Source organism: Manis pentadactyla, chromosome 1, assembly GCF_030020395.1.
Source record: "Manis pentadactyla isolate mManPen7 chromosome 1, mManPen7.hap1, whole genome shotgun sequence".
NCBI lineage: Eukaryota > Metazoa > Chordata > Mammalia > Pholidota > Manidae > Manis > Manis pentadactyla.
The window spans coordinates 16,614,588-16,642,479 of record NC_080019.1 but is presented as its reverse complement, the minus strand read 5'-3'; the positions used below and the strand labels follow the sequence as shown (position 1 = coordinate 16,642,479).

The 27,892-nt window shown below is 38.7% G+C and overlaps 1 protein-coding gene across 4 annotated transcripts in view; it reads left to right on the top strand.

Moving 5' to 3' along the window:
- KLHL2 (kelch like family member 2) overlaps nt 1–27,892 on the top strand; it is a 104,250-nt gene that overhangs the window by 37,375 nt on the left and 38,983 nt on the right. For all 4 annotated transcript variants that reach the window (XM_036889175.2, XM_057491198.1, XM_036889180.2 and 1 more), the window contains one exon: nt 27,014–27,176. In XM_036889175.2, coding sequence (XP_036745070.1) covers nt 27,014–27,176 — 163 coding nt within the window. The remainder of the gene's footprint in view (nt 1–27,013; nt 27,177–27,892) is intronic.

Sequence of the window (27,892 nt, the reverse complement as noted above, 5' to 3'; positions counted from 1 at the left end):
TTCTTTTTTGGTGGGGTCTTTGCCTGGTTTTGGTATTAGGGTGATGTTAGCTTCATAGAATGAGTTTGGGAGTATCCCCTCCTCCTCTATTTTTTGGAAAACTTTAAGGAGAATGGGTATTATGTCTTCCCTGTATGTCTGATAAAATTCCGAGGTAAATCCATCTGGCCCGGGGGTTTTGTTCTTTGGTAGTTTTTTGATTACCGCTTCCATTTCGTTGCTGGTGATTGGTCTGTTTAGATTTTCTGTTTCTTCCTGGGTCAATCTTGGAAGGTTGTATTTTTCTAGGAAGTTGTCCATTTCTCCTAGGTTTCCCAGCTTGTTAGCATATAGGTTTTCATAGTATTCTCTAATAATTCTTTGTATTTCTGTGGGGTTTGTCGTGATTTTTCCTTTCTCATTTCTGATACTGTTGATTTGTGTTGACTCTCTTTTCTTCTTAATAAGTCTGGCCTAGAGGCTTATCTATTTTGTTTATTTTATCGAAGAACCATCTCTTGGTTTCATTGATTTTTGCTATTGTTTTATTCTTCTCAATTTTATTTATTTCTTCTCTGATCTTTATTATGTCCCTCCTTCTGCTGACCTTAGGCCTCATCTGTTCTTCTTTTTCCAATTTCGATAATTGTGACATTAGACCATTCATTTGGGATTGCTCTTCCTTTTTTAAATATGCTTGGATTGCTATATACTTTCCTCTTAAGACTGCTTTTGCTGTGTCCCACAGAAGTTGGGGCTTAGTGTTGTTGTTGTCATTTGTTTCCATATATTGCTGGATCTCCATTTTGATTTGGTCATTGATCCATTGATTATTTAGGAGCATGTTGTTAAGCCTCCATGTGTTTGTGAGCCTCTTTGCTTTCTTTGTACAGTTTATTTCTAGTTTTATGCCTTTGTGGTCTGAAAAGTTGGTTGGTAGGATTTCAATCTTTTGGAATTTTCTGAGGCTCTTTTTGTGGCCTAGTATGTGGTCTATTCTGGAGAATGTTCCATGTGCACTTGAGAAGAATGTATATTCTGTTGCTTTTGGATGTAGAGTTCTATAGATGTCTATTAGGTCCATCTGCTCTACTGTGTTGTTCAGTGCTTCTGTGTCCTTACTTATTTTCTGCCCAGTGGATCTATCCTTTGGGGTGAGTGGTGTGTTGAAGTCTCCTAGAATGAATGCATTGCAGTCTATATCCCCCTTTAGTTCTGTTAGTATTTGTTTCACATATGCTGGTGCTCCTGTGTTGGGTGCATATATATTTAGAATGGTTATATCCTCTTGTTTGACTGAGCCCTTTGTCATTATGTAGTGTCCTTCTTTTTTTTTTTTTTTTTTTTTTTTTTTAAATAATTATTTTTTATTGAAGGGTAGTTGACACACAGTATTACATTACATGAGTTTCAAGTGTACAACACAGTGGTAGAACATTTATATACATAATTCTAGGTTCCAGCTATCACCCTACCAGGCTGTTACAATATCTTGACTATATTCCTTATGCTATACATTACATCCCGGTTATTAATTTATTTTACCATTGGAAGTCTGTCCTTTTTTTTTTTTTTTTTTGTGAGGGCATCTCTCATATTTATTGATCAAATGGTTGTTAACGACAATAAAATTCTGTATAGGGGAGTCAATGCTCAATGCACAATCATTAATCCACCCCAAGCCTAATTTTTGTCAGTCTCCAATCTTCTGAGGCATAACAAACAAGTTTTTACATGTAGAACAAATTCTTACATAATGAATAAGTTACATAGTGAACAGTACAAGGGCAGTCATCACAGAAACTTTCGGTTTTGCTCATGCATTATGAACTCTACTAAACAGTCAGTTCAAATATGAATATTCATTTGGTTTTTATACTTGATTTATATGTGGATACCACATTTCTCTCTTTATTATTATTATTTTTAATAAAATGCTGAAGTGGTAGGTAGATACAAGATAAAGGTAGAAAACATAGTTTAGTGTTGTAAGAGAGCACATGTAGATGATCAGGTGTGTGCCTGTAGACTATGTGTTAATCCAAGCTAGACCAGGGCAATAAAACATCCACGTATGCAGAAGATTTCTCTCAGAACGGGGGGGTGAGGTTCTAAGCCTCACCTCTGTTGATCCCCAATTTCTCACCTGATGGCCCCCCTGCGACTGTGCCTGTCTTAGGTTGTTCCTCCCTTGAGGAATCTTACCCGTCTCTGGCTAACCAGTCATCTTCCGGGGCCATACAGGGAAATGTGAAGTTGGTAAGTGAGAGAGAAGCCTTATTGTTTGAAAAAGTTAGCTTTTTACTTCTTTGCATATTTATGCCCTGTGGCTTCTATGCCCAGCATTTGTCTTGAGGTATCTTTACCACTTGGAAGAATTATGATACTCGATAAATTTGATACGAGGCACGAATTCTATTTAAGGGTTGTGATTAGGAAGGAAGAAGAAAAGCTATAGAAGTAGCAGGCGGAAGAAAACATGGGAAGATTGATTATTTCTTTGATATATCTTCTTGTAGAGTAACTTCAGCATGTATAGGTTTTAAGCTACTACTTAAATTGCACACACACATTAACATAATAGGAGTATAGTTACTTAACCAAAGCATATCTGTAATTACCAGCCATCTCCAGTGAAACCAAGAAAACCAGTTAGGCACCTTAGGCATTTGTGAAAACTTATCTATGATATGGTGGATATTGTCCAACTGAACTTGAACAGTCTGAGAGAAATCAGACAAATTAAAACAACCCATTCCTGGGGACTGTTCACATGCCATATGTTCTTTTAACAGTAAATAGTTTGTAGTTGTAAGACTTTGGAGCGCTACAATTTGCACTTCTCCAAATTCTTGGTTGAGTTCCAACAGTATAGATCCAGTCCAATTTTGTTGTTTTACTGTATGCACAGGCCAGCTTAGATATCTCCTTCCTCATTCCCATGGCAAGTCCAGGAACTGGTGGGATGAGTGCATCTACAGCTGTAGCAGTGCGTGGATCTTTGTTGGGGTTTTTTGATGATCATCTTCTGGCATGAGTCTTCCAGAGAGTGCAGATGTTGGAAGTTCTTTTTCATATCGTATCTTAGTTCATTTTCGGGGTAGCCCAATTACGCTTTGATCCTCTGTATAAACACAAACAGACCCTTTGCCTACACTTTTATATGCCCTTTATACCCTTGTGTAGAACTCGTTGGAGGTTACCACACAGGAACTGCCCTTTTTTTTTTTTCTTTGTTTTTGGTATCACTAATCTACACTTACAGGACGAATATTATGCTTACTAGGCTCTCCCCTATACCAGGTCTCCCCTATAAACCCCTTTACAGTCATTGTCCATCAGCATAGCAAAATGTTGTAGAATCACTACTTGCCTTCTCTGTGTTGTACAGCCCTCCCTTTTCTCCTACCCCCCCTTGCATGTTAATCTTAATACCCCCCTACTTCTCCCCCCCTTATCCCTCCCTACCCACCCATCCTCCCCAGTCCCTTTCCCTTTGGTACCTGTTAGTCCATTCTTGAGTTCTGTGATTCTGCTGCTGTTTTGTTCCTTCAGTTTTTCCTTTGTTCTTATATTCCACAGATAAGTGAAATCATTTGGTATTTCTCTTTCTCCGCTTGGCTTGTTTCACTGAGCATAATACCCTCCAGCTCCATCCATGTTGCTGCAAATGATTGGATTTGCCCTTTTCTTATGGCTGAGTAGTATTCCATTGTGTATATGTACCACATCTTCTTTATCCATTCATCTATTGATGGACATTTAGGTTGCTTCCAATTCTTGGCTATTGTAAATAGTGCTGCAATAAACATAGGGGTGCATCTGTCTTTCTCAAACTTGATTGCTGCGTTCTTAGGGTAAATTCCTAGGAGTGGAATTCCTGGGTCAAATGGTAAGTCTGTTTTGAGCATTTTGATGTACCTCCATACTGCTTTCCACAATGGTTGAACTAACTTACATTCCCACCAGCAGTGTAGGAGGGTTCCCCTTTCTCCACAGCCTCGCCAACATTTGTTGTTGTTTGTCTTTTGGATGGCAGCCGTCCTTACTGGTGTGAGGTGATACCTCATTGTAGTTTTAATTTGCATTTCTCTGATAATTAGCGATGTGGAGCATCTTTTCATGTGTCTGTTGGCCATCTGTATTTCTTTTTTGGAGAACTGTCTGTTCAGTTCCTCTGCCCATTTTTTAATTGGGTTATTTGTTTTTTGTTTGTTGAGGCGTGTGAGCTCCTTATATATTCTGGACGTCAAGCCTTTATCGGATGTGTCATTTTCAAATATATTCTCCCATACTGTAGGGATCCTTCTTGTTCTATTGATGGTGTCTTTTGCTGTACAGAAGCTTTTCAGCTTAATATAGTCCCACTTACTCATTTTTGCTGTTGTTTTCCTTGCCCGGGGAGATATGTTCAAGAAGAGGTCACTCATGTTTATGTCTAAGAGGTTTTCGCCTATGTTTTCTTCCAAGAGTTTAATGGTTTCATGGCTTACATTCAGGTCTTTGATCCATTTTGAGTTTACTTTTGTATATGGGGTTAGACGATGGTCCAGTTTCATTCTCCTACATGTAGCTGTCCAGTTTTGCCAGCACCACCTGTTGAAGAGACTGTCATTTCGCCATTGTATGTCCATGGCTCCTTTATCAAATATTAATTGACCATATATGTCTGGGTTAATGTCTGGATTCTCTAGTCTGTTCCATTGGTCTGTGGCTCTGTTCTTGTGCCAGTACCAAATTGTCTTGATTACTATGGCTTTATAGTAGAGCTTGAAGTTGGGGAGTGAGATCCCCCCTACTTTATTCTTCTTTCTCAGGATTGCTTTGGCTATTCAGGGTCTTTGGTGGTTCCATATGAATTTTTGAATTATTTGTTCCAGTTCATTGAAGAATGTTGCTGGTAGTTTCATAGGGATTGCATCAAATCTGTATATTGCTTTGGGCAGGATGGCCATTTTGACGATATTAATTCTTCCTAGCCACGAGCATGGGATGAGTTTCCATCTGTTAGTGTCCCCTTTAATTTCTCTTAAGAGTGACTTGTAGTTTTCAGAGTATAAGTCTTTCACTTCTTTGGTTAGGTTTATTCCTAGGTATTTTATTTTTTTTGATGCAATTGTGAATGGAGTTGTTTTCCTGATTTCTCTTTCTGTTGGTTCATTGTTAGTATATAGGAAAGCCACAGATTTCTGTGTGTTGATTTTGTATCCTGCAACTTTGCTGTATTCCGATATCAGTTCTAGTAGTTTTGGGGTGGAGTCTTTAGGGTTTTTTATGTACAGTATCATGTCATCTGAAAATAGTGACAGTTTAACTTCTTCTTTACCAATCTGGATTCCTTGTATTTCTTTATTTTGTCTGATTGCCGTGGCTAGGAGCTCCAGTACTATGTTAAATAACAGTGGGGAGAGTGGGCATCCCTGTCTACTTCCCGATCTCAGAGGAAATGCTTTCAGCTTCTCGCTGTTCAATATAATGTTGGCTGTGGGTTTATCATAGATGGCCTTTATTATGTTGAGGTACTTGCCCTCTATTCCCATTTTGCTGAGAGTTTTTAACATGAATGGATGTTGAACTTTGTCAAATGCTTTTTCAGCATCTATGGAGATGATCATGTGGTTTTTGTCTTTCTTTTTGTTGATGTGGTGGATGATATTGATGGACTTTCGAATGTTGTGTCATCCTTGCATCCCTGGGATGAATCCCACTTGGTCATGGTGTACGATGGTTTTGATGTATTTTTGAATTCGGTTTGCTAAAATTTTGTTGAGTATTTTTGCGTCTACGTTCATCAGGGATATTGGTCTGTAGTTTTCTTTTTTGGTGGTGTCTTTGCCTGGTTTTGGTATTAGGGTGATGTTAGCTTCATAGAATGAGTTTGGGAGTATCCCCTCCTCCTCTATTTTTTGGAAAACTTTAAGGAGAATGGGTATTATGTCTTCCCTGTATGTCTGATAAAATTCCGAGGTAAATCCATCTGGCCCGGGGGTTTTGTTCTTTGGTAGTTTTTTGATTACCTCTTCAATTTCGTTGCTGGTAATTGGTCTGTTTAGATTTTCTGTTTCTTCCTGGGTCAATCTTGGAAGGTTATATTTTTCTAGGAAGTTTTCCATTTCTCCTAAGTTTCCCAGCTTGTTAGCATATAGGTTTTCATAGTATTCTCCAATAATTCTTTGCATTTCCGTGGGGTCCGTCGTGATTTTTCCTTTCTCGTTTCTGATACTGTTGATTTGTGTTGACTCTCTTTTCTTCTTAATAAGTCTGGCTAGAGGCTTATCTATTTTGTTTATTTTATCGAAGAACCATCTCTTGGTTTCATTGATTTTTGCTATTGTTTTATTCTTCTCAATTTTATTTATTTCTTCTCTGATCTTTATTATGTCCCTCCTTCTGCTGACCTTAGGCCTCATCTGTTCTTCTTTTTCCAATTTCGATAATTGTGACATTAGACCATTCATTTGGGATTGCTCTTCCTTTTTTAAATATGCTTGGATTGCTATATACTTTCCTCTTAAGACTGCTTTTGCTGTGTCCCACAGAAGTTGGGGCTTAGTGTTGTTGTTGTCATTTGTTTCCATATATTGCTGGATCTCCATTTTGATTTGGTCATTGATCCATTGATTATTTAGGAGCATGTTGTTAAGCCTCCATGTGTTTGTGAGCCTCTTTGCTTTCTTTGTACAGTTTATTTCTAGTTTTATGCCTTTGTGGTCTGAAAAGTTGGTTGGTAGGATTTCAATCTTTTGGAATTTTCTGAGGCTCTTTTTGTGGCCTAGTATGTGGTCTATTCTGGAGAATGTTCCATGTGCACTTGAGAAGAATGTATATCCTGCTGCTTTTGGATGTAGAGTTCTATAGATGTCTATTAGGTCCATCTGCTCTACTGTGTTGTTCAGTGCTTCTGTGTCCTTACTTATTTTCTGCCCAGTGGATCTATCCTTTGGGGTGAGTGGTGTGTTGAAGTCTCCTAGAATGAATGCATTGCAGTCTATATCCCCCTTTAGTTCTGTTAGTATTTGTTTCACATATGCTGGTGCTCCTGTGTTGGGTGCGTATATATTTAGAATGGTTATATCCTCTTGTTTGACTGAGCCCTTTATCATTATGTAGTGTCCTTCTTTATCTCTTGTTACTTTCTTTGTTTTGAAGTCTATTTTGTCTGATATTAGTACTGCAACCCCTGCTTTCTTCTCACTGTTGTTTGCTTGAAATATGTTTTTCCATCCCTTGACTTTTAGTCTGTACATGTCTTTGGGTTTGAGGTGAGTTTCTTGTAAGCAGCATATAGATGGGTCTTGCTTTTTTATCCATTCTGTTACTCTGTGTCTTTTGATTGGTGCATTCAGCCCATTAACATTTAGGGTGACTATTGAAAGATATGTACTTATTGCCATTGCAGGCTTTAAATTCGTGGTTACCAAAGGTTCAAGGTTAGCCTCTTTAGTATCTTACTGCCTAACTTAGCTCGCTTATTGAGCTGTTATATACACTGTCTGGAGATTCTTTTCTTCTCTCCCTTCTTGTTCCTCCTCCTCGATTCTTCATATGTTGGGTGTTTTGTGCTGTGCTCCTTCTAGGAGTGCTCCCATCTAGAGCAGTCCCTGTAAGATGTTCTGTAGAGGTGGTTTGTGGAAAGCAAATTCCTTCAGCTTTTGTTTGTCTGGGAATTGTTTAATCCCACCGTCATATTTGTATGATAGTCGTGCTGGATACAGTATCCTTGGTTCAAGGCCCTTCTGTTTCATTGTATTAAATATATCATGCCATTCTCTTCTGGCCTGTAGGGTTTCTGTTGAGAAATCTGACGTTAGCCTGATGGGTTTCCCTTTATAGGTGACCTTTTTCTCTCTAGCTGCCTTTAACACTCTTTCCTTGTCCTTGATCTTTGCCATTTTAATTATTATGTGTCTTGGTGTTGCCCTTCTTGGATCCTTTCTGTTGGGGGTTCTGTGTATTTCCGTGGTCTGTTTGATTACTTCGTCCCCCAGTGTGGGGAAGTTTTCAGCAATTATTTCTTCTAAGATACTTTCCATCTCTTTTCCTCTCTCTTCTTCTTCTGGGACCCCTGTAATACGGATATTGTTCCTTTTGGATTGGTCACACAGTTCTCTTAATATTGTTTCATTCCTGGAGATCCTTTTGTCTCTCTCTATGTCAGCTTCTATGCGTTCCTGTTCTCTGGTTTCAATTCCATCAATGGCCTCTTGCATCCTATCCATTCTGCGTATAAACCCTTCCAGAGTTTGTTTCATTTCTGCGATCTCCTTTCTGGCATCTGTGATCTCCCTCCGGACTTCATCCCATTTCTCTTGCGTATTTCTCTGCATCTCTGTCAGCATGTTTATGATTCTTATTTTGAATTCTTTGTCAGGAAGACTGGTTAGGTCTGTCTCCTTCTCTGGTGTTGTCTCTGTGATCTTTGTCTGCCTGTAGCTTTGCCTTTTCATGGTGATAGGAATAGTCTGCAGAACTGGGATGAGTGACGGCTGGAAGAACTTCCTTTCTTGTTGGTTTGTGGCCCTCCTCTCCTGGGAGAACAGCGACCTCTAGTGGCTTGTGCTGGGCAGCTGCGCGCAGACAGGGTTTCTGCTTCCTGCCCGGCTGCTATGGAGTTTATCTCCACTGTTGCTGTGGGCGTGGCCTGGCTCGGGCAGCTACTCCAAAATGGTGGAGTCGCGTTGGAGCAGGAGCTGCTGGGAGGCTATTTATCTCCGTAGGGGGCCTCCCTGCTCCCTGCAGCCCAGGGGTTTGGGTGCCCAGAGATCCCCGGATTCCCTACCTCTGGATTAAGTGTCCCGCCCTGCCCCTTTAAGACTTCCAAAAAGCACCCGCCAAAACAGAGCAACGACCACCAAAAAAAAAAAAAAATAAAGAAAGAAAAATTTTTTAATTAAAAAAAAAAAATTTTTTTTAATTAAAAAAAAAAAAAGGTGGTCGCTCGTTTTTCTTTATTCTCCGGTGCCAGCCTCAGGCCGCTGCTCACCGGTCTTGCTGCCCTGTTTCCCTAGTATTGGGGTCCCTATCCCTTTAAGACTTCCAAAAAGCGCTCGCCAAAACAAAACAGCAAAAAAGCAAAAAAAAAAAAAAAATCGTCGCGCGCTTTTCTTATGTCCTCCGACGCCCGGCCTCCAGTGCCTGCTCACTGTTCTTGCTGTCCTGTTTTCCCAGTATCGAGGGCCCTGCACTCTGGCCCGGATGGCTGGGGCTGGGTGTTCGGCAGCCCTGTGCTCCGTCTCCCTCCCGCTCTGCCTGCTCTTCTCCTGCCGGGAGCTGGGGGGAGGGGCGCTCGGCTCCCGCTGGGCCGGGGCTTGTATCTTACCCCCTTCGCGAGGCGCTGGGTTCTCTCAGGTGCGGATGTGGTCTGGATATTGTCCTGTGTCCTCTGGTCTTTTTTCTAGGAAGGGTTGTCTTTGTTATATTTTCATAGATATATGTTGTTTTGGGAGGAGATTTCCGCTGCTCTACTCACGCCGCCATCTTCTGCCCCTCCTCCCATTCTTCTTTATTTGATGTGTTGATTAATACATTTTTGGTGAATTCTAAAGGATCTTGAATTTTTTAAAACATTTACTTCATTGCTGTTTCTGTGGTTATGTTCCATACGTTTTGACTTCCAACTTTTGGGTATTTGCTTTGGCTTGCTAAAAGTAGGCAAGTGTTTTTCACTTTATCTAAGTGGGAAAAAAAGGTAAGGATGTTAATAGACAATGCCAACCTAAGTAAATGCTTTTATTCTCCAATTAATATTCTGAGTGTTTATCTATAGGTTCAGTCTGCATTTTATCATCTCAAGAATTTAAGAAGCATCTAATAACTTTGAATGGATGGATTTTAAATAGCTAATGAAACTTACATGTTGCATAACTTGAAATTGAGATAGAAAATCTTACTCTTTTAGAAAAGGAATAGAATTTAGGAGAGTTTTTCAAGAGACATTTCAAATGAGTTATTGGTAACAAACATACCAATAGCGTTTAATACAGTCTCAGTACAGCAGAAAATTCAACAGTGTGTCGATTTCTTTGGTGGTATAGGGAAGGTTGTTTTTGCTTATTTCAAGCCAGAAGTGCTAGCAGTATGTTGTTGTGTAACATTTTACCCATGATGTGTTCCTACAAGGAGGGCATCATAGGGAGGGGCTTCCATGGTAGGAGGTGTTGATATGACTAACCATTTAATAAAACAAACAAACAAAAAACTGGAGAGTTTTAAAAAAGAATACATGTGTACCCTAAGTAGTTTATTTTAACCTAAAACATGTAACTTTATAATTGTGTGGCTTTTGTCGTAAGACTGAGTGTAATCAGCTGCTTGAGAGCATGTTTACTTGTACACTTGTGCTTGAACATACCACACCAGAATGGCACATCAGTTCTGACTTCCCAGTTTGGTTAAAGTGTAACAAGAACTGAGACACTTGAAAAGAAATCTCAGTGCAATGTCACCATCAAATTATACAATTTCCTTTTCATTCCTCCACGTCTATAATTTGATAAAAAAAAATTTTTCAGTAGCACAATAATCAAGTCATTCTAAAGCAGTCAACTTAGTTTCACAGAAACAGCTATTTTTTACACTCATATTTCATTGGATTACATGTATTTAAATTATGTAATTTCAATAACAAGTACAGGTATAATAAACAGATTTGGGAGGCAAATCCAACATGCATGAGTTGGTGAAATGAAGCTCAGGTGGAGGCACAGAAGTGTATAAGCATATGAGAGTGCAGAGGGAGGTGTGCAAGCATAAGAGTGCAGAGGGAGATGTGCAAACATGAGAGCACAGGGGCTGTACAAGCATATGAGAGTGCAGAGGGAGGTGTGCAAGCATATGAGAATGCAGAGGGCAGGGAGAGTTGGTTCATCAGGTGAGTAGGCTCAGCAGAGGTGGGTAATGCCTTTTCTGTGTGTTATCTATCTGTATTTTATAGATAAACATTGAAATGAAGTTCCTATTAGATGGATATTTTAAAAATGGATATTGAAATCAGACATTGATGGATTATTTGCTAAATACTCAGTCCAGTGCTAGGTATTGATGCTACAAAAAATGAACAAGGAACAAAACACAATTAAATTAAATATAGACTTAGACTAGATTTATATTTTGGCTTTGATAATTAAAAACTGTGTGACCTTGTCCAGATTTCTTCTCTGAGCCTCATTTTTGTCTGAAATAATTCAGTTCTTCTTATATAAGAGCTTGTGGAATGTGAATCATTAGATGTTCTATAAGCTCTTAAATAAGGTTTATGTTGATGTGACACATACTAGAACCTCATTCAAAGCCCAGTTTGAATTGAGGCTTGAGCCAGAAATGAATGGGGCCAGGAATCGGGCCTGATCTAGGGGAGCTAGCACTCAATAAATATTTTTTTTTTTGGAGAAACCCATTTCTTTTTTTTTTTTGGTATCATTAATCTACAATTGCATGAAGAACATTATGTTTACTAGGCTCTTCCCTACCCCAAGTCCCCCCCACAAACCCCATTACAGTCACTGTCCATCAGCATAGTAAGATGTTATAGAATCACTACTTGTCTTCTCCGTGTTGTACAGCCCTCCCCTTTCCCCCACCCCCTACATTATACATGGTAATCATAATATCCCCTTTCTTCTTCCCCACCCTTACCCCTCCCTACCTTCCCATTCTCCCCAGTCTCTTTCCCTTTGGTAACTGTTAGTCCATTCTTGGGTTCTGTGATTCTGCTGCTGTTTTGTTCCTTCAGTTTTTCTTTTGTTCTTACACTCCACAGATGAGTGAAATCATTTGGTATTTCTCTTTCTCCACTTGGCTTCTTTCACTGAGCATAATACCCTCTAGCTCCATCCATGTTGTTGCAAATTGTAGGATTTGTTTTCTTCTTATGGCTGAATAATATTCCATTGTGTATATATACCACATCTTCTTTATCCATTCATCTACTGATGGACACTTAGGTTGCTTCCATTTCTTGGCTATTGTAAATAGTGCTGCGTTAAACGTAGGGGTGCATCTGTCTTTTTTAAACTGGAGTGCTGCATCCTTAGGGTAAATTCCTAGGAGTGCAATTCCTGGGTCAAATGGTAAGTCTATTTTGAGCATTTTGAGGAACCTCCATATTGCTTACCACAATGGTTGAACTAATTTACATTCCCACCAGCAGTGTAGGAGGGTTCCCCTTTCTCCACAACCTCGCCAACATTTGTTGTTGTTTGTCTTTTGGATGGTGGCAATCCTTACTGGTGTGAGGTGATATCTCATTGTGGTTTTAATTTGCATTTCTCTGATGACTAGCGATGTGGAGCATCTTTTCATGTGTCTGTTGGCCATCTGAATTTCTTCTTTGGAGAGCTGTCTGTTCAGCTCCTCTGCCCATTTTTTAATTGGATTATTTGCTTTTTGTTTGTTGAGGTGCGTGAGCTCTTTATATATTTTGGATGTCAAGCCTTTATTGGATCTGTCATTTATGAATATATTCTCCCATACTGTAGGGTACCTTTTTGTTCTATTGATGGTGTCCTTTGCTGTACAGAAGCTTTTCAGCTTGATACAGTCTCACTTGTTCATTTTTGCTTTTGTTTTCCTTGCCTGGGGAGATATGTTCATGAAGAAGTCGCTAATGTTTATGTCCAAGAAATTTTTGCCTATGTTTTTTTCTAAGAGTTTTATGGTTTCATGACTTACATTCAGGTCTTTGATCCATTTTGAATTTACTTTTGTGTATGGGGTTAGACAGTGATTCCAGTTTCATTCTGTTACATGTAGCTGTCCAGTTTTGCCTGCACCATCTGTTGAAGAGACTGTCATTTCCCCATTGTATGTCCATGGCTCCTTTATCAAATATTAATTGACCATATATGTTTGGTTTAATGTCTGGAGTATTCAATAAATATTTTTAAAATTGAGGGTAGAAGGCAGTCCAAAATAAAGTGTTGAAGGATGAGTGACAAATTCAGGTCTGAGTGAGGTGCTGCAGGAGGCGTGGCAGCAGGAGTCTCCTGGTGGTGGTGGTGGTACCTGCTTAGGCTGGTGATAGTCTTTGATTCAGGCAGAGTGTCCCTGAGTGAACAGTGATTCAAGTCGACAGCTCCTGTATTCTAGCTTGTCTGGAAAGCAACTTGGTATGGGCTAGGGGAGTTTGGGATTGTGGAAAATCTTGGGGAACTAGACAGCAAACACCCAGGATCTGGGACCATGCGCAGTCCTGTGGGGCTTTAGGCCTCACATTGTGCCTTGCTAAGTGTGAGGGTGCTTTGGAGAGCACACCATGTTTAGGGCAGTAGGATTAATGGTAGACCATAGACACTGATCAGGCTCCTAATAAACTTTGTAGTCTTGGTCAGGATTAGTTTAGAGCTGAACTGGACTGAGCCTGAAGATCTGAGGCTTTTAAGATCTGGCTAGACCAGGTAAGGCTTAATAACCATGTTACTGCTTTTCATGCATGGATTTTCTTTCCCTTTCCTACTTTGAGCTACTAAGCTTGCCTGTTTTTCCACTGCCAGCATTGATCCAAAGGAACTAGTTTTCAGTAATTGTTCATTAAAGTGGTATGCAACATTTGTTTTACACCAGGCAGTGTTCCAGCCCCTGGAGATGGAGTATCAAGCAAGGCAGACAAGACCCCATCCTGAGAGGCTTCACAGTCTGTTGCTTTGCACACAGCCTGTTCCTCTGCAGAGTCATAGGAGTTTTCAGGGATTATAGATGTGTACATCTGTAATGCTCCAGGGTGCATCATTCCCAGGAGCTAGGTGATTGAATTAGCAATCACAGGACCATTTGGTGTGAGTTGGAGTCACAGAGAAGGAGGTTTACCTCAAACGGATAAAGGAGGGCCCTAAAGAATTACCATCCCACTACAAAATACACATCTCAGTGACCAGAATATCAATCTAGTGCTGTCTAATGCAGTATCTCTCCACCCTGTGTGGTACTGAGAAAAACCCTGCCAAATAATTGCTCTTCAGATAACATATTTCTGAGCATTTTATTATCTGGTAGTTATCTTTTTCTGCTCTCAAGCACTTGAGGATATGACAGACTCTACCAGCATAGTGGCTTCGTTGAGGCCAGGATTCTCAGCCAGAGGGCGGGTCTGGTATTTTGTATTATCATCTGTCTCCATATACTGATTAAATAATATGGACCATTATGTGTTTATGTTAAAAATAATTGCTTCTGACAGATGCTGTAACTGTGTATATATATGATTATGCTTCAGACTTAATTACAGTCACCACCCAGACCTGCCCTTGAGTTAACACTGATTGAGTGACTGTTTACCATTGTCAGACAAACATTTGGATGTTGCTCAGGTCCTAAGGAGTTCAGTGGAAAACTATCTTAAATGTGAACGAAAACATCTAGAGAGCAGTTTTATAAGTGTTTTTAGTAGCCTCTTAGGGTAAAATTACTTAAATTAAGTATGTAATGTTGCATATATACATATTATGTTTCAGTAATGAGTTCCCTTAGATTTGCCCTGTGCTAGATAACTTCACAGTGAGGACACTCTGGTCAGTTACCGCATTACTGATCAGAGCTCAGACTTGAATTTAACACTGACTTTAAGAATGGCCTTGAGTAGACAGTAACCTTTCTGGTTTTAAGCTATTAAATGAGGCTAATAAAGCATTGACATCCCATAAAAATGCTATGAATTGTACAATTCAAAGCTTGTGAAGATATTAAAGTGCTTATGAATTTTGAGAATGCCAATAAAAAGACTTGAGGATGGGAGGAAGAGAGGCCCTGAGAGAGAGGGGACGCCGGGCTGGGAGGGGCTCTGGGAGCTGGGGTTGCTGGTCAGAAATTGTTGTGCCATCTTTCCCTCCCTATATTCTGTATCAGGATATATGTTTATGAGCAAAAATTTTTTTTGCTGTAAATTTCCATCTAGACAGTGTTGTGCATTTGAGTTTTTGTAGAGACAACACTGGGGGTTATTTCTGTACCAGTTTATATCTTTGATTTGTAACAGCCTTTTTCATTGGGTAGACATGTGGTGGCTGGAGGAAAACTGTTATTTTTTCCCATAGAGTCAATGGAAAGGTTACTGCTTTTCTGTTCATGTCTGTTTGTCTTATGAGGTAGAGAATAAGTTTTTTGTGACTAAAAGAGTTTGGTAGGTGATGTGTTGCTTGGAAAACAGGTTAAAACTTAAAAAAATACATGAAAGTGCCTTGACTCAAACCTTCAAGTTTAGTGGTTATGGAATAGCAGTGGGAAATCCTATCATTGAAGTGAATTTATCTGACATTCAATATTGAGAAATTTGTTGACCTAGCATTTTATCGCTTTAGCAGAATAATGATAATTTCAGTTTATTATTACTGAGAGACAAAACAGTGAGCTGCTTTTACATTAATAATTAAAGCAGAATTTTCAATTACTTACAATTGAGTTTTGATGTTAATTATATTTTATTATATTTTAAGTCTGAACTTGGTAATTCTCATTATTTTAATCAAAATACTTGACCACCTAGAATATACATACTCCAATCATGCCAGTTAGATTATGTTTTATTCTGTATGAGTTAAGAGTACAGAACAGATGAAAGCTTATTATTTAAAATTTAGAGTGCAGGTAGCTGTTGGAGGCCAGCTAGGTTGAGAAAATCTAGAAACTTTATTATAAGAACACCTTTCAAAACTAGATGGACATCAAACTTGAAGTGGGTTTTAAGTTGTTTGGAGAAAAACTAGGTACTCGAGAAACATTAGTAATTAAGTTACTTGTGCTTTATATTATTAATATATATAATCTTTGAAGATGTTCACATGGTCGGTCATTTTACAATTCATGTTTGAAGTTGCTTCATGTGATACAAAAAGTCATTTTCCTGATGAACAAAAAAATGGCTAATCTTAATCCTGACTATGACTTAGAATTTTAGCATCTTATAGCTGTGTTGTAGTAATTTGAGGGAGGATGAAAAATGTTAAATAAATCAAAGTCCTTATTACATGGATTTTTTTCTTTGATCTTTGATTTTTGCCTCATGTTACTTAGTTCTGAGCCTGTGTGGGAGGAAGCACATTTATATGAGGCTCGTGGCCAGTGTTCAGCGTCCCTCTCTCCATATTATTTTTTGATGGTGAGAGTCTAGAGTTGAATTATCTGTGGTCCTGGCGTCATTGAGTTAAGTTAAAGGTTTTATAAACCCTAGCGTTATTGACATAACTACTTCAAAAAATATTACTACTTTTTGAATTTCAATGTCTTAATCCCTTTGTCAGGTTGGTAAAATAAATGAGCTCTGATTATCTGATTTAAGAGTACTTGTGCCTTTCTTCAGGATCTATCATCTATCTATCTATATATATATATAATTTGAGAAAACTTAATTTTGTGAAAATATAGTTCTAATACATATGTTAGTATACATTAACATGTATTCATAAGCTGTTATTTTATATTAACTTTATGAGTATTAGTGTAGAAATATGGTAATGTAAAATACATTGTTTTTGTTGTTTACTTATTTTGGATTCTATCATATAAGAATAATTTTCCATTTAAAACATTTGTTTCATAATTTATAATTGCATTTTAATGACCTCTGGTTAATCTTAGTATGGGCTTAAAGCACTCATTTTTTTTCCCCTGGGCTATAGTTTACATATCATAGATCTTAGCGGTTGTGTTTGCTAAGTTGTTGTAACAAGGGCACGCACCCATTCATCTACACACAGATCAAGATATTGAGCATGAATAACTTTAATCCTCTTCCTGATAAATCCCTCACCCCTAACTCCAAGCAGCCACTGATGTGATTTTGATTATATCAAATTAGTGTTGCCCATTGTTGAACTTCAGATAAATAAAATCATACAGAATATCTTCTTTTGAGGTTGACTTCTTTGATACAACATAACATTTGTGAGATTCATCTGTGTCGTTGTATGTTCCAGTAGTTCCTCTTTATAGATACTGAATACTCCATTTGTATGGATTTGCTCCTACTTAGAGTATTGGTGGATATGTGTTTAAAATCTTTGGCTATTATAAAAAATACTTAAAGCACTTTGGTAGGGAATATTGAACACATATTCTATAATTAAGCTCCAGTTTGGGTCATGGAGATGCTATCAGCAAGGTAGATGAAGTTATTAGTAGTAGTCTGTTTGACCTTGAAAAAACTTCATTGGAATAAACTTGGTAACCCATGGAGGCTTCTGGATAATATAAATCAAGTTAGAAGGAAGATGAGAAAGGAGCAGGCAGTAGAAAAGGAGAGAGGGAAGGAAAGGTAGGGGAGGGGTAGGTGTAAACAGTTACCTGGTGCACAGTGCTGTGGGAATGTGCACACTACCTATTCATCTAGGGAGCATCAGCCATAAAAGGAGACAAAGAAGACAAATTACTTTGACAATATTTAGCAGTTGATTTGGTGGTTATCCTCCACAGTTGTACATATATCCATGTAGCACCTTTGAAAAGCCAGAGGTGTCAGTAGTCCCTTGTACTTAGAATTGTATCTCACGTCTTTGAATCAGCTGATCATCTTGTCCCTTAACTTGCTTGCTTTTATTTTAGAATTTTTGAGGCCTGCTGACTGTGCTTGTTATTTCTGTTCTCTCTTTAGACAGTGGTCTGAGCCTCAGTCTCATCCTGCTCTAACCAGTTCGAATTTAGTTTCTGGGTGGTGAGTGTAGAGTCAGTGATGTCTGCTAGCTTGCCCTGCAGTTACGGCTCTCTGAGGCTGTGGAAAGAAGAACCCCTGGAGGATCCAGTGCAGACACAGAAGGAAACTCTGATCCTTAGAAGTAAATGCTTGTTAGTTAAGAGACTTAACAGTCATGTTTTCTGCTCTAGAGCGTTTTTGGAGAGGAGGGACTAAAGGACAGGAGATTAAAGTGGACTAATTCTGAGGAATGATAGTAGAAACAGAATAAAATACTCATTTGGGAAGAAGGAGCTGCCTACTTTCTGTGTTCCAGTCACTTCACTAAATACTGACCTCATGTAGATTTTACAACATCCTGGAAGAGGGTTTTTGTTTTTTTTTTCATTAATTGGAGAATTGCATTTCATTGGCAAGTGATTTTCTAGAGTCACACAGCTGGTTGGGAACATACCCAGCATTCGAGGCCGGAGTTCTTTGACTCTGGAGCTTGTGGTATGCTTTCCATTCTCCATTCTTTTCCTACTAACTCCGTTCTTCCTCTGAGGCCTTTCCAAAACTCAGGGACAAATGAAGGATTAATATCGACAGCTCCTGAGTCTTCAGTGCTTGTAAACTTTAGACTTTGAGATCCAAAGACCACTTTCAAGGGGCAGGAGCACTGGGATGATAGGAACTATACATGTCCTCAAAGCTGATGTATTTGTCCACTTTGTTCACTGTTGTAGCCATAGAACCTGGACTGGTGATTTGTATTTATATATTGATTGGCATTTATTTATATATTTATTGCTTAATAAATATCTGTTAAATAAATAATGAGGGAATGCCTATAGGATAAATAGACGCTATTTGCTGAATAGAGTCTGAGCCAGGCAGGAGATCCTGGCAGGACCAGGAGGAAGGGAACCCAGAAACAAGCACTGTGAGTCTTCTGGGCAGGGACCCAGGGGCAGGATTTCAGCCTCTGAGCAAACCGGTTCGTGCACAGTAAAGTAGGGTCAGGTTACTGATTCCCACTAGGGGAAGGGTCCTAGTTAGAGGCAGGAAGGGATGGGTGGAATGGAACTGGGATTGGCATAAAGTGGACCAGGTCAAGCTGCTTAGCTAGAGCCTGGACATTCTCTCTGAGTAGAAACAGGATTGGATCCAGATTCAGTGCTGTTAGCTGTGGAAACGAAGGGCAGGGACCCAAGCTGTCAGTAAAGAGACCCATGGACCACTATCTTTACTTATGTCTGCCCTGTGTTAGAAAAAACAGATCATGTGGAAATGTGTAATTAATTGTTCTTTCTGTCTCTGTCAGCATTGTCTTACCAAGTTCCTTTAGATCAGAGGATGTCCGTTAAGTTTTTCTTATATAGATTAAAGCTCTCATCCATTTGATTTTATAATACGATTGTTACTCCAAATACTTTAGTAATATTTGCTTTTTTAAAACCATTATTAGTCTTCATTGCCACTGATTATAATATTTCATGTGAGTTTGCCATAATTTACTTAAGATAGTTGCCATATTGTTAAATGTTTAGTTGTTTTTGTTTTTTCCCTATTGCTGTAGGTAATGGTAAAGTAAAATATGTGGATGTAGCCTATTCCATTTTTTGAACTATTTTTTCAAGGTAGATTCCCAGAAACATACTTCCAGGGTCAAAGAATTTAAACTTTAGTATTTTTGGGTAGCTTGATGAATGTTGCCTGTTTCCTAAGATAGTTGACTAGTTTGCAGTTGAAAGCAAAAATGTGCTAGGGGTGGAGGCTACCGTACTCTGATCTGAATGTATGTTGTTTAAAATAATATTTATCAATAGTCATAAAATGCTCTCATTGTTTTAATTGATATTTATTTGATAACTAGTGAAGAACCCAATATATTTCCCATTTTTGTATTTCTACTTGTTCTTTATAAGTTGTCCCTGGTTATATCTTTTAGACCATTAGATCAGAAAATAAAGCAACCTTATGCTTATTGTGAATGATCTGGCATAGAACATCATCTTTTGAGGGAGAAAGGAAATCCTGTTTTGAGGGAGAAAGGCATTCTGTTGTCATGGAAATGAATGTTCAGTTCAAGCCCAGGAAGAAAACCTTGTTTAGAGCTCATGTGCTTCTCTGTCCTTGTGCCGGGTACTGTGCTGGGGAGTTGACCAACTTACTTAATTTCTTCAGCAGCTCTGTGACGGAAGTGCTGTCTTCATTATACACTTGAGCCACTGTTGAGTAAGTGTGAGACTTCAGAGAAACCTTCAGTGAAAAATAATGGAAGCAGCAGCCGTTGGAAGGACTGCACACCGGAGGGTGGCTTTCCGCTGCCTGAGAGCGGCATTGCCCTCACAGTTTTCTTCCCCTTCCGCCTTTGCTTTTCCACTCCCTTCATCATGCCATTGGAAAGGACAAGAGTTAGGAATGGGTTGTGTGTGCCTCTTAAAACTTTAAACACTTCTAGAAGGGATTTGTCCTGGAAAGTAATACATTATGAGCCATTAATATGAATTAATAATTAGATGGCTCTCCTGTCTTTGCTGGCAGTAGCTATCCTGAAGGACGGAACTTGGGTAGGCCTGTGCTGGGAGGAGGTTAGGTGGGTACGTTTAGAGGATGAAACACTTAGCATCAGGAAAGGCATCTGGATGGAGAGTTAGCTGGGTGCACAGAGCACAGGGCTGGCTCCTGGTGGCTGAGGGTTAGCTGCTCTGAGGTGTGGACTACGAATGACGTGGCAGGATGCCAAGGACAATCACTTCCCATTTCAAAGCTCTGTACCAGCGAGGCCAACATCAGAAAGAGGAAGGAGACTTTCTTCCTTCCTTCCTGACCCAGTGCCACTGGAAGTCACAGCAGTCAACATTACTTCATTTAATTTTGTGGTTTATAGCAATTTTCAATACTGTATCTCTGAGTAAATGTGCAGTGAGAGTCAAGCAGCCAGTTGAAAAATTGTTACTTGTGGAACATGACTTATTTATGACTTGGGAACTAAGTGCAGATTTTAGATGTATTCTAATGAAAGTTTTAGGTTGTATTTCATAAGGAGACTGTTTTAGCCCAACAACATATGGTGTCTTTAAGTTTGGGGATAATTTTTTCTCTTTGCTCATGCCCTTTGAACAGCTGTTGGCCTGTTTGTGGTCAGGTCATTCCTGGCACGCAAGGGCCTTGCACTTTAAATAAACAGGTGCCTCTGATATAAATATAAAATGTCTGGGAAATTAATAAATTCTGTTTTTCAGCACTGGACTTACTGTAAGGTTAGCAGTGACTAGGCTTGTATGCTTTCATAGACACTGGAAATCTTATGGAGCAGGCAGGCCCCATGGTGGCCTTTTCTAATAAACACACTGCTAATAGCCCAGGATTTAAAAGCCTTACTATATAAATAATTTCCTCTTATGGAGTAAATGCTCAAGCTGAAAATAAACTACGATCCTAATAGCCAAGCAGAAGGAGCGTACTTGTTGTCTAAGCCAAGTGTCCTGTGTGTGATTGGGCTTGTCAAACACCCTGCAATAGGATGAAAGCATCTTGCTCTAAAACGTGCAGCTGGGGTAAGACTGTCATATGGGCCTGATGGTTCAGCTCGGGTGTCTTTTACACCTGGTGTTAGCTTGTCTTCACAAATCTGTGTTAGCTTGCTTTGTTCATTGCAGAAAACATCTCCCTAGTATAAAGTGTTTAGACTGATGTGTCTCCATATGTTGGAATCAACATAACCAGATGAAAATTTTTTTTCTACTTAGCAAAATAATAGCATTTGAAGTTAACTTTACTTCATCAGCTGGCTGTGTCCTTTTACTTCATGTTTGCCCAAGCATTTACAGAGATTGCTGTTGAGATGAACAAGAATAGTAATGTGTGGAGCCTGCTTAATGTTCTACAAAATACCAGCTTGATGATCAAAGGCCTTTGAGACTAATGGCACTCAGAGCACAGGCCAAACGGAGGCTGTTTCTGATAGTCACTAAGAAAATAGCTCCCCTTACCATGGGTCTGTCAGCTAGAATTCTAGAGCTCCACAAAGGCATTCCTGTACTTGCTTCTCCCTGGCTTTCTTTTAAATAATTTACAACCATTTCAATGGTGTATATTCACTACTGAAAATTTAGAAAAGTCAGAAGTAAATAGAAAGCCTCTACACTACCACTAACCAGAGATAATCTGTATTAACAATTGCTGTGTTTCTCTAATATGTCTCTGTGTTTAGGTATATGTGAGTTTACAAATGGGGGCTGTACTGTATATTAAATGTATTAGAATGTGCTTTGTATACCAAATGTATTAGAAAGTTTTTCCAAGTCATTAAGTATCTGTCTACTATAGCTTTGTTAATACTGATAAAATACTCAGTTTTATTGATAATACACAATTTATCTGCTTGACCTTTTGTTATTGGACATTCAAGTTCTTTTCAATTTTTGATACTGTAAAGAGCACTGTCATTAATACTCTTACAACTAAGTATATCCACACTGACAGTTTATTCCATGTATTGTGTAAGCACCTGGGGCCCCCGGAAAGTCCAGCTGTTGTGCATTCAGTTTATTTGGAAAGTGATCCAAGAGGGCACAGTGACTGGGTAGGGGCTTGGAGTTGGAAAGGGGAGAAGATGGTTCAGAATGTGGCATATGTCTGGCCACAGCTACGTGTGACATGTTTATTCTCCACACGACCTTTTGAAGAGCCTTGTGAAGTGTGTCTCAGAACTTTCTGCTTGGGGGATAAAAAGGGGAGGCATGTATTCACCATTTTCCTTTGGACGTTTCCCCTGTGGTCAGGTCAGGGGTGACCCCAAGCATTCTTTCCCCAGGGCTTCCAGATTGTTCAGGTGTGAGTCCCCAGGTGGGACGCTGGAGAGAGGCATGGTAGGGCTGGGGTAAGGAACTGTTAAGTTACATCTTCACAAAGGTGATCCAAGCCCACGTGGACCTGGTTGCTGTAGTGGTGGCTTGAGCAAGAGGTGAGGCTGAGAGGATTTGCAGTAGGACATAAGTATTCCATACAGATACATTCTAGAAATAAGAGTTTGTATTTCTGGGTCAAAGCACATCCATAATTGTATTTTTAAAATACAAATACCCATGAGAGTAACAAATTAATTTACATTCAGGCTGATTCATTACTACACACCTAGATACTCTTCTAATACCTGAGGATATAGTGGGGGGTAAAATAGATGTGACCCTGCTGTCATAGAGCTGTATTCTTCTGCAGGGAGAGACAGTAAACATGAGCACATGTGTAGATCTGTTCTGATCGTGGCAAGTGTTACATAGCCAGCAAAATGGAGCAGTGCTGTGAGTATGACCTGGAAGGGGCCAAGACCAAGGTGAGAACACGGGTCTGAGCAGAGCAGCCCAATAGGCTTGATGGAATAGAACTAAAGGAGTGGCATGTTTGGGAGAATGCTGGGGGAAGGAGGGCAGGTTCTGGCCCAAGGCAAGATTCCTACTTCACATTTTTCCTTAGGGCTCACCATACCCTGGAGAGATGCCTTAGCTTTGGAAGGTGGCCCTCCCTCAGTGCATGCATTGTGTGTGAATTAATCACTTCTAGACTCTTAGATTACATCATTAACATTCAGAGTATATGGCAAATATAATTGCTTTTTCTTTGATGTTTTGGAAAACTTCACTATTTTAGAGTGCCTTAGGGTTATTTTAATCAATTTCAGGGTTAATACTAGTGAAGCATATGGGAAATGAAACATGGAAATTTTCCATTAGATTGTAATGCTGTGTGGCTTGGGGTTTGCTGTATCAGTATAACCCCTCTTCATGTAAGAAGAAGCACAGCATAGAGAGCTCAGAAAAATTAGTTTTTAAGTTACTAGTTTATTCTTCAGACCCCTAATGATTGTATGTCCAAGATATTTTTGTGATCTAAATAGCAAATTAACCACTTTACATTGCCACGTGTTTCCCAAACTTGTTGCTAGTAATATAATACAGTTTATCTACTTTGTGGAAAATAATCCATGGGATTATGAGAGCCCCAGATTAAAGCACAGTCTTTCTTCTTAGTGATATATAAAAACTATAAGAATCAGAATGACATCAGATATTGAAAGATTAAAATATTAAATCTGATCTCCCTAATCAGGATTTTCTAAAGTTCAGTGATTTGTGTGCCACTTTCAGGATTTTGTCAGTACTGCTGACACTTAAATATTTAATGTTTTTCTCTGTATTTAGACTCAAATTTTGTTCAAATAAATTTACTTAAAGAGGAAATTATGTTATTGAAATAAGTAGATGGTAACTTTAAAAACATGTTCCCAGCTACTAACATGAGAATGTTCTTCTGTGGCATCTAAAATCATTATACCTGCTTTTGGCTAAAACTACTCTGTAGCAGACTCAACCTGCCCAGTACCAGGCATGTGACCTTGGGCAAGTTACTTAAGCCTCTGTGCTCGCTTGTATATATTGGAAATAATGAGATAGTGTTGCCTGCCAATTGCTTAGTACAGTGTCTGACATAGTGATTACTCAGTAGATAGAAGCAACTACAAGACATTGGACTGACTTTCATCTATTACTTTTGCTCAAAAGAGCAGAAATCAGACAAGCCCTTCCATTTCATACCTACCGATGGGGCTCAAGGTAGTGGAAGGGACAACAGACCAAAGAATTGGCCAGTTGGATTATATACAAAGCTTTCTGCTGACCAGCTCTACAACTTGGTCAAGTCCTTTGGATTTGGTTTCTTCATCAGACAAATTAGGAGGTTTGATTTGATTTGACCAGCTCATGGGCTGCCAGCATATTACGTGGTTCTGATTGTGGGATAAGGTTCATCTGAAATTTAGAGCATTTTTATTTCAGCTGGCTTTCTAATACAATAAACTAATCTAGAAAGTTGATGTGGCCCCAGCTACTCTCTTGTTTTTATCATGAGTAACTGAGGTTATCAGGAGTCATGTTAGTAGCTGGGCCGATGATTGTTTTTGAAGCTGAATGTTACTAATTTAATAATCAAGACCTATTGAAGTTTTGTCCTAGTAAAATTACATCATAAAACTGATGCATTCTTGAAGGATTTGCTGACAAAAGGAAAATAAGAATAAACTTGTTTTATACATTTGACTGACATTTAAGTTATATTTAATATATGTTTCCAAGCATGGATCCACTTGGCTCATCATTGCCATCAATAAAAAAATGATATGTGAATTTCTAGCCACATAACCTACAGTTGAAATGACTTTTATATCCCTGACCTACATGACTTGTTATATCTTTTCCAGATCTGAGATTCTCCTAATTTTATTATAATTTCAGTCTTCTGAAAAGGTAGATCTGGACGTGGTAGTGATGAAGTTGAAATCAAGAAAACAAAATTTTTGAAAGCCTGCTAATAGCTGCCCTTTTAGATGGATGTGTATATAAGTGTGCATGTGTATATGCATGTTGGCATAGTATGAACCAATCACTGATTTTTTTCGCTTTAAGAATGTATCTTAGAAATTGTGCCATTCCTATTGTTTGCTCATTCTTTTGAGTGACTGCAGTGTTCACTGAATGGATCATTGTAAATGTGAGCCAGGTTAGTATGGTGGACAGTCAGGCTTTTTTCTGTTACTCATAATAATACTGTAATGAGTGTCTTGTACATGTGAGGTTTTGTGCATATGTTGGTATATCTATAGGTTAAATTGCTGGGCCAGAGGATATTTGCATTTGTACTTTGAAATAGACAAATTGTTCTTCATGGACATTGAACCAATACAGTAGACTCCTACCAGCAATGCAGGAGGGAACATCTGTTTCTGCTCAGCTACATTTCCTCCCAAGGATCCCTGTCTTTCTGTGTTACCAAGCAATTTGAATACTCCTGTATACAACACTGTGTTGTCTCTGAGAAAATGCTGATTTGATGACTGATCATTATGACTTGTGCAAATTTCACAGAGATTGAATCTTACGCTGAAGACCACTTCCTAAATGTATGCATTTGCTGAATTAAATGGCTTCAGTATTCAGCATCTTGGAATATACTTTATGTTGCTTCAGAGTACAATTATACCAGTGTAGAAAAACCCCCAATTTGCAAATTATCAACAAATTAAAGCCTTCCGTGGAGATTCATTCTCATAACATTATGAAACACACTGTGCACATTATAAAAAAGGTTCGGCTATAAACAGCATTATTTGTTCTTATTTTTCTTAAATTCAGAAGGAAAGGCATTATCACTAGTCACTGTTGCCATGTTTTCAGAGAAAACTAATATTATTTGGTGGAGTTGGACTAAAACACAAAAAGTTATCCTCTTAGTCTTTAATTCATGACCACTTGATTGCATACATGTGGGCACACACACTTGCAGGTTTTAGATCTGTGGTTCCTTTAAGAAAATAGGGTAGTTTGTGTTACAAAAGGATACAAACATACTTATTCTCTTCCACATTTAGGATTTATTACATAGATTTAGGAAATTGCAAAAAATATTCAAAACTACGTCTTTCCTTTCTTTCTCTCCGGTGCAGCCTGGCATAAATGAAAGTCAGTTCCTGTTGTAACTTGGTGTTGGTGTTTTTTTTTTTTTTTTTAACGCTAATGTGATCTTCTTAAAAATTGACCATTGTTATGATAGTTGAGTTTTTTTTCTATTGGCTCTTAAAAAAGAACAAATGTTTGAGAACTTTTTAATGAAATTTCCCCCTTAATTTGACTTCCAAATGTGGTCCTTAACATAGCATTGTACTAATTTACTTATAAAGAAACATCTTTCCATTATTAACCTATTTGAAAAGCAGTTGTAGTGCTGCATGTAGTATATATAGTGAAGATACTGATTAATCCCAAAGAATCACCTATAATTAAAATACAAAAATCTCTTGGAGTTACTCAAATAAAAATACGAATTGAAAAGTTATTAGGCAATTACCTTTTATGTTTTCCTCTTAAGCACATATATTACATTTTAGAGAAACTGTCTTATAGATCCAGACGGTTGACTTTTAAATTGTTCTACCCCCCAAGGAAAGCAGTTTGTTGTCATTCACATAGTGGAAGAACAAAATGAGCAAAATGAGACTGTGGTTGGTATAATACTTGGGGCTCATGAATGCCTAAAGGAACAAAACCATTTTCACTGAACCATAGCACCCCCTAGCATCCTAATAATTTATGTTTTTAAAATTCAAAGGAATGTTTTTTTAATGCTTATAAAAAGAACCATTAATCTAATATCATATGATGTCTCTCATATTCTTGTGACCAAGAAGAGACTTTTGAAAAATTTCATAGAAATTATGGAGAATGTGAGAAGCATCACCCTCTTTTTTGCAAATAATTGTCATGTTACTTTTCTGTGAAATACTTGTTCTGGATGCCGGGTCCCCTGTGCCCAGGTGGCAGTGCTGACAGTGAGTCCTTCCCTGCCAGCTGCCTGACTGTGCTTGCCTTTGTGTTACAGGTGCTCCTCCCAGCAGCTGGTCTGTTACAGTTACAGGATGTGAAGAAGACTTGTTGTGAATTTTTGGAGTCTCAGCTTCACCCTGTCAACTGCTTAGGAATCCGGGCCTTTGCTGACATGCATGCGTGCACCGATCTCGTGAACAAGGCCAACACCTATGCAGGCAGGTGGAGTAGACTTCAGCTGAGTTTGAGATGGGGGATCTGGAACTCTGATGTGATTCTATAGTGATTTCTGGGAAGTTGGATCTGGACTTCCTAAAAATACAGTTAAAATCTTATGGTAGCACTGTGTAATTGAATGGTGCTCATAAAGTCCTGAACTTAAAGAATATATGCAAATTGGTACTAGGCCTAAATAATATAATACCTAGTTTTGTGCAAGTACTGAATCTGTATGTATTTTTCTTTCAAATAGTCAAATTAATAGGCATATTAGAAAGAATTTGCATTTGAGATTAAATCATTTTATCTCTGCAGCTTATCATACCCTTTTCTTGCAGCCATGAAAACAGTCTTGTGGCTTAAGAATCTTTAAGCAATGAAATTCAGTTGCCTTTAGGTAGAGTAGAAAGCAGATCCCAGATACAGGCAGCTCTCTCCTTAGACACTGGTTTCTAGGACCTCCTGCTATTACCTTCTCCTGTGGCCCAGGGATGGTGTGTTGCTATAGTCAAGGAGGCCATCAGTTTGGTTGCTGTGTAGGACCCTCCTCCATCTCTCCAGTTGGGGAAGAGAAACCCTTGTTACAGCTTTGGATATAGCTAAAGTATACAAAGTAACCTATAGTTTGCTCTGAGTTTATAAAAAGTATGTATTAAAATAGATTATTAGAAAGTTTCTAATATTTTTTAGCCATCTTTCTGTTAAGGTAAACCTG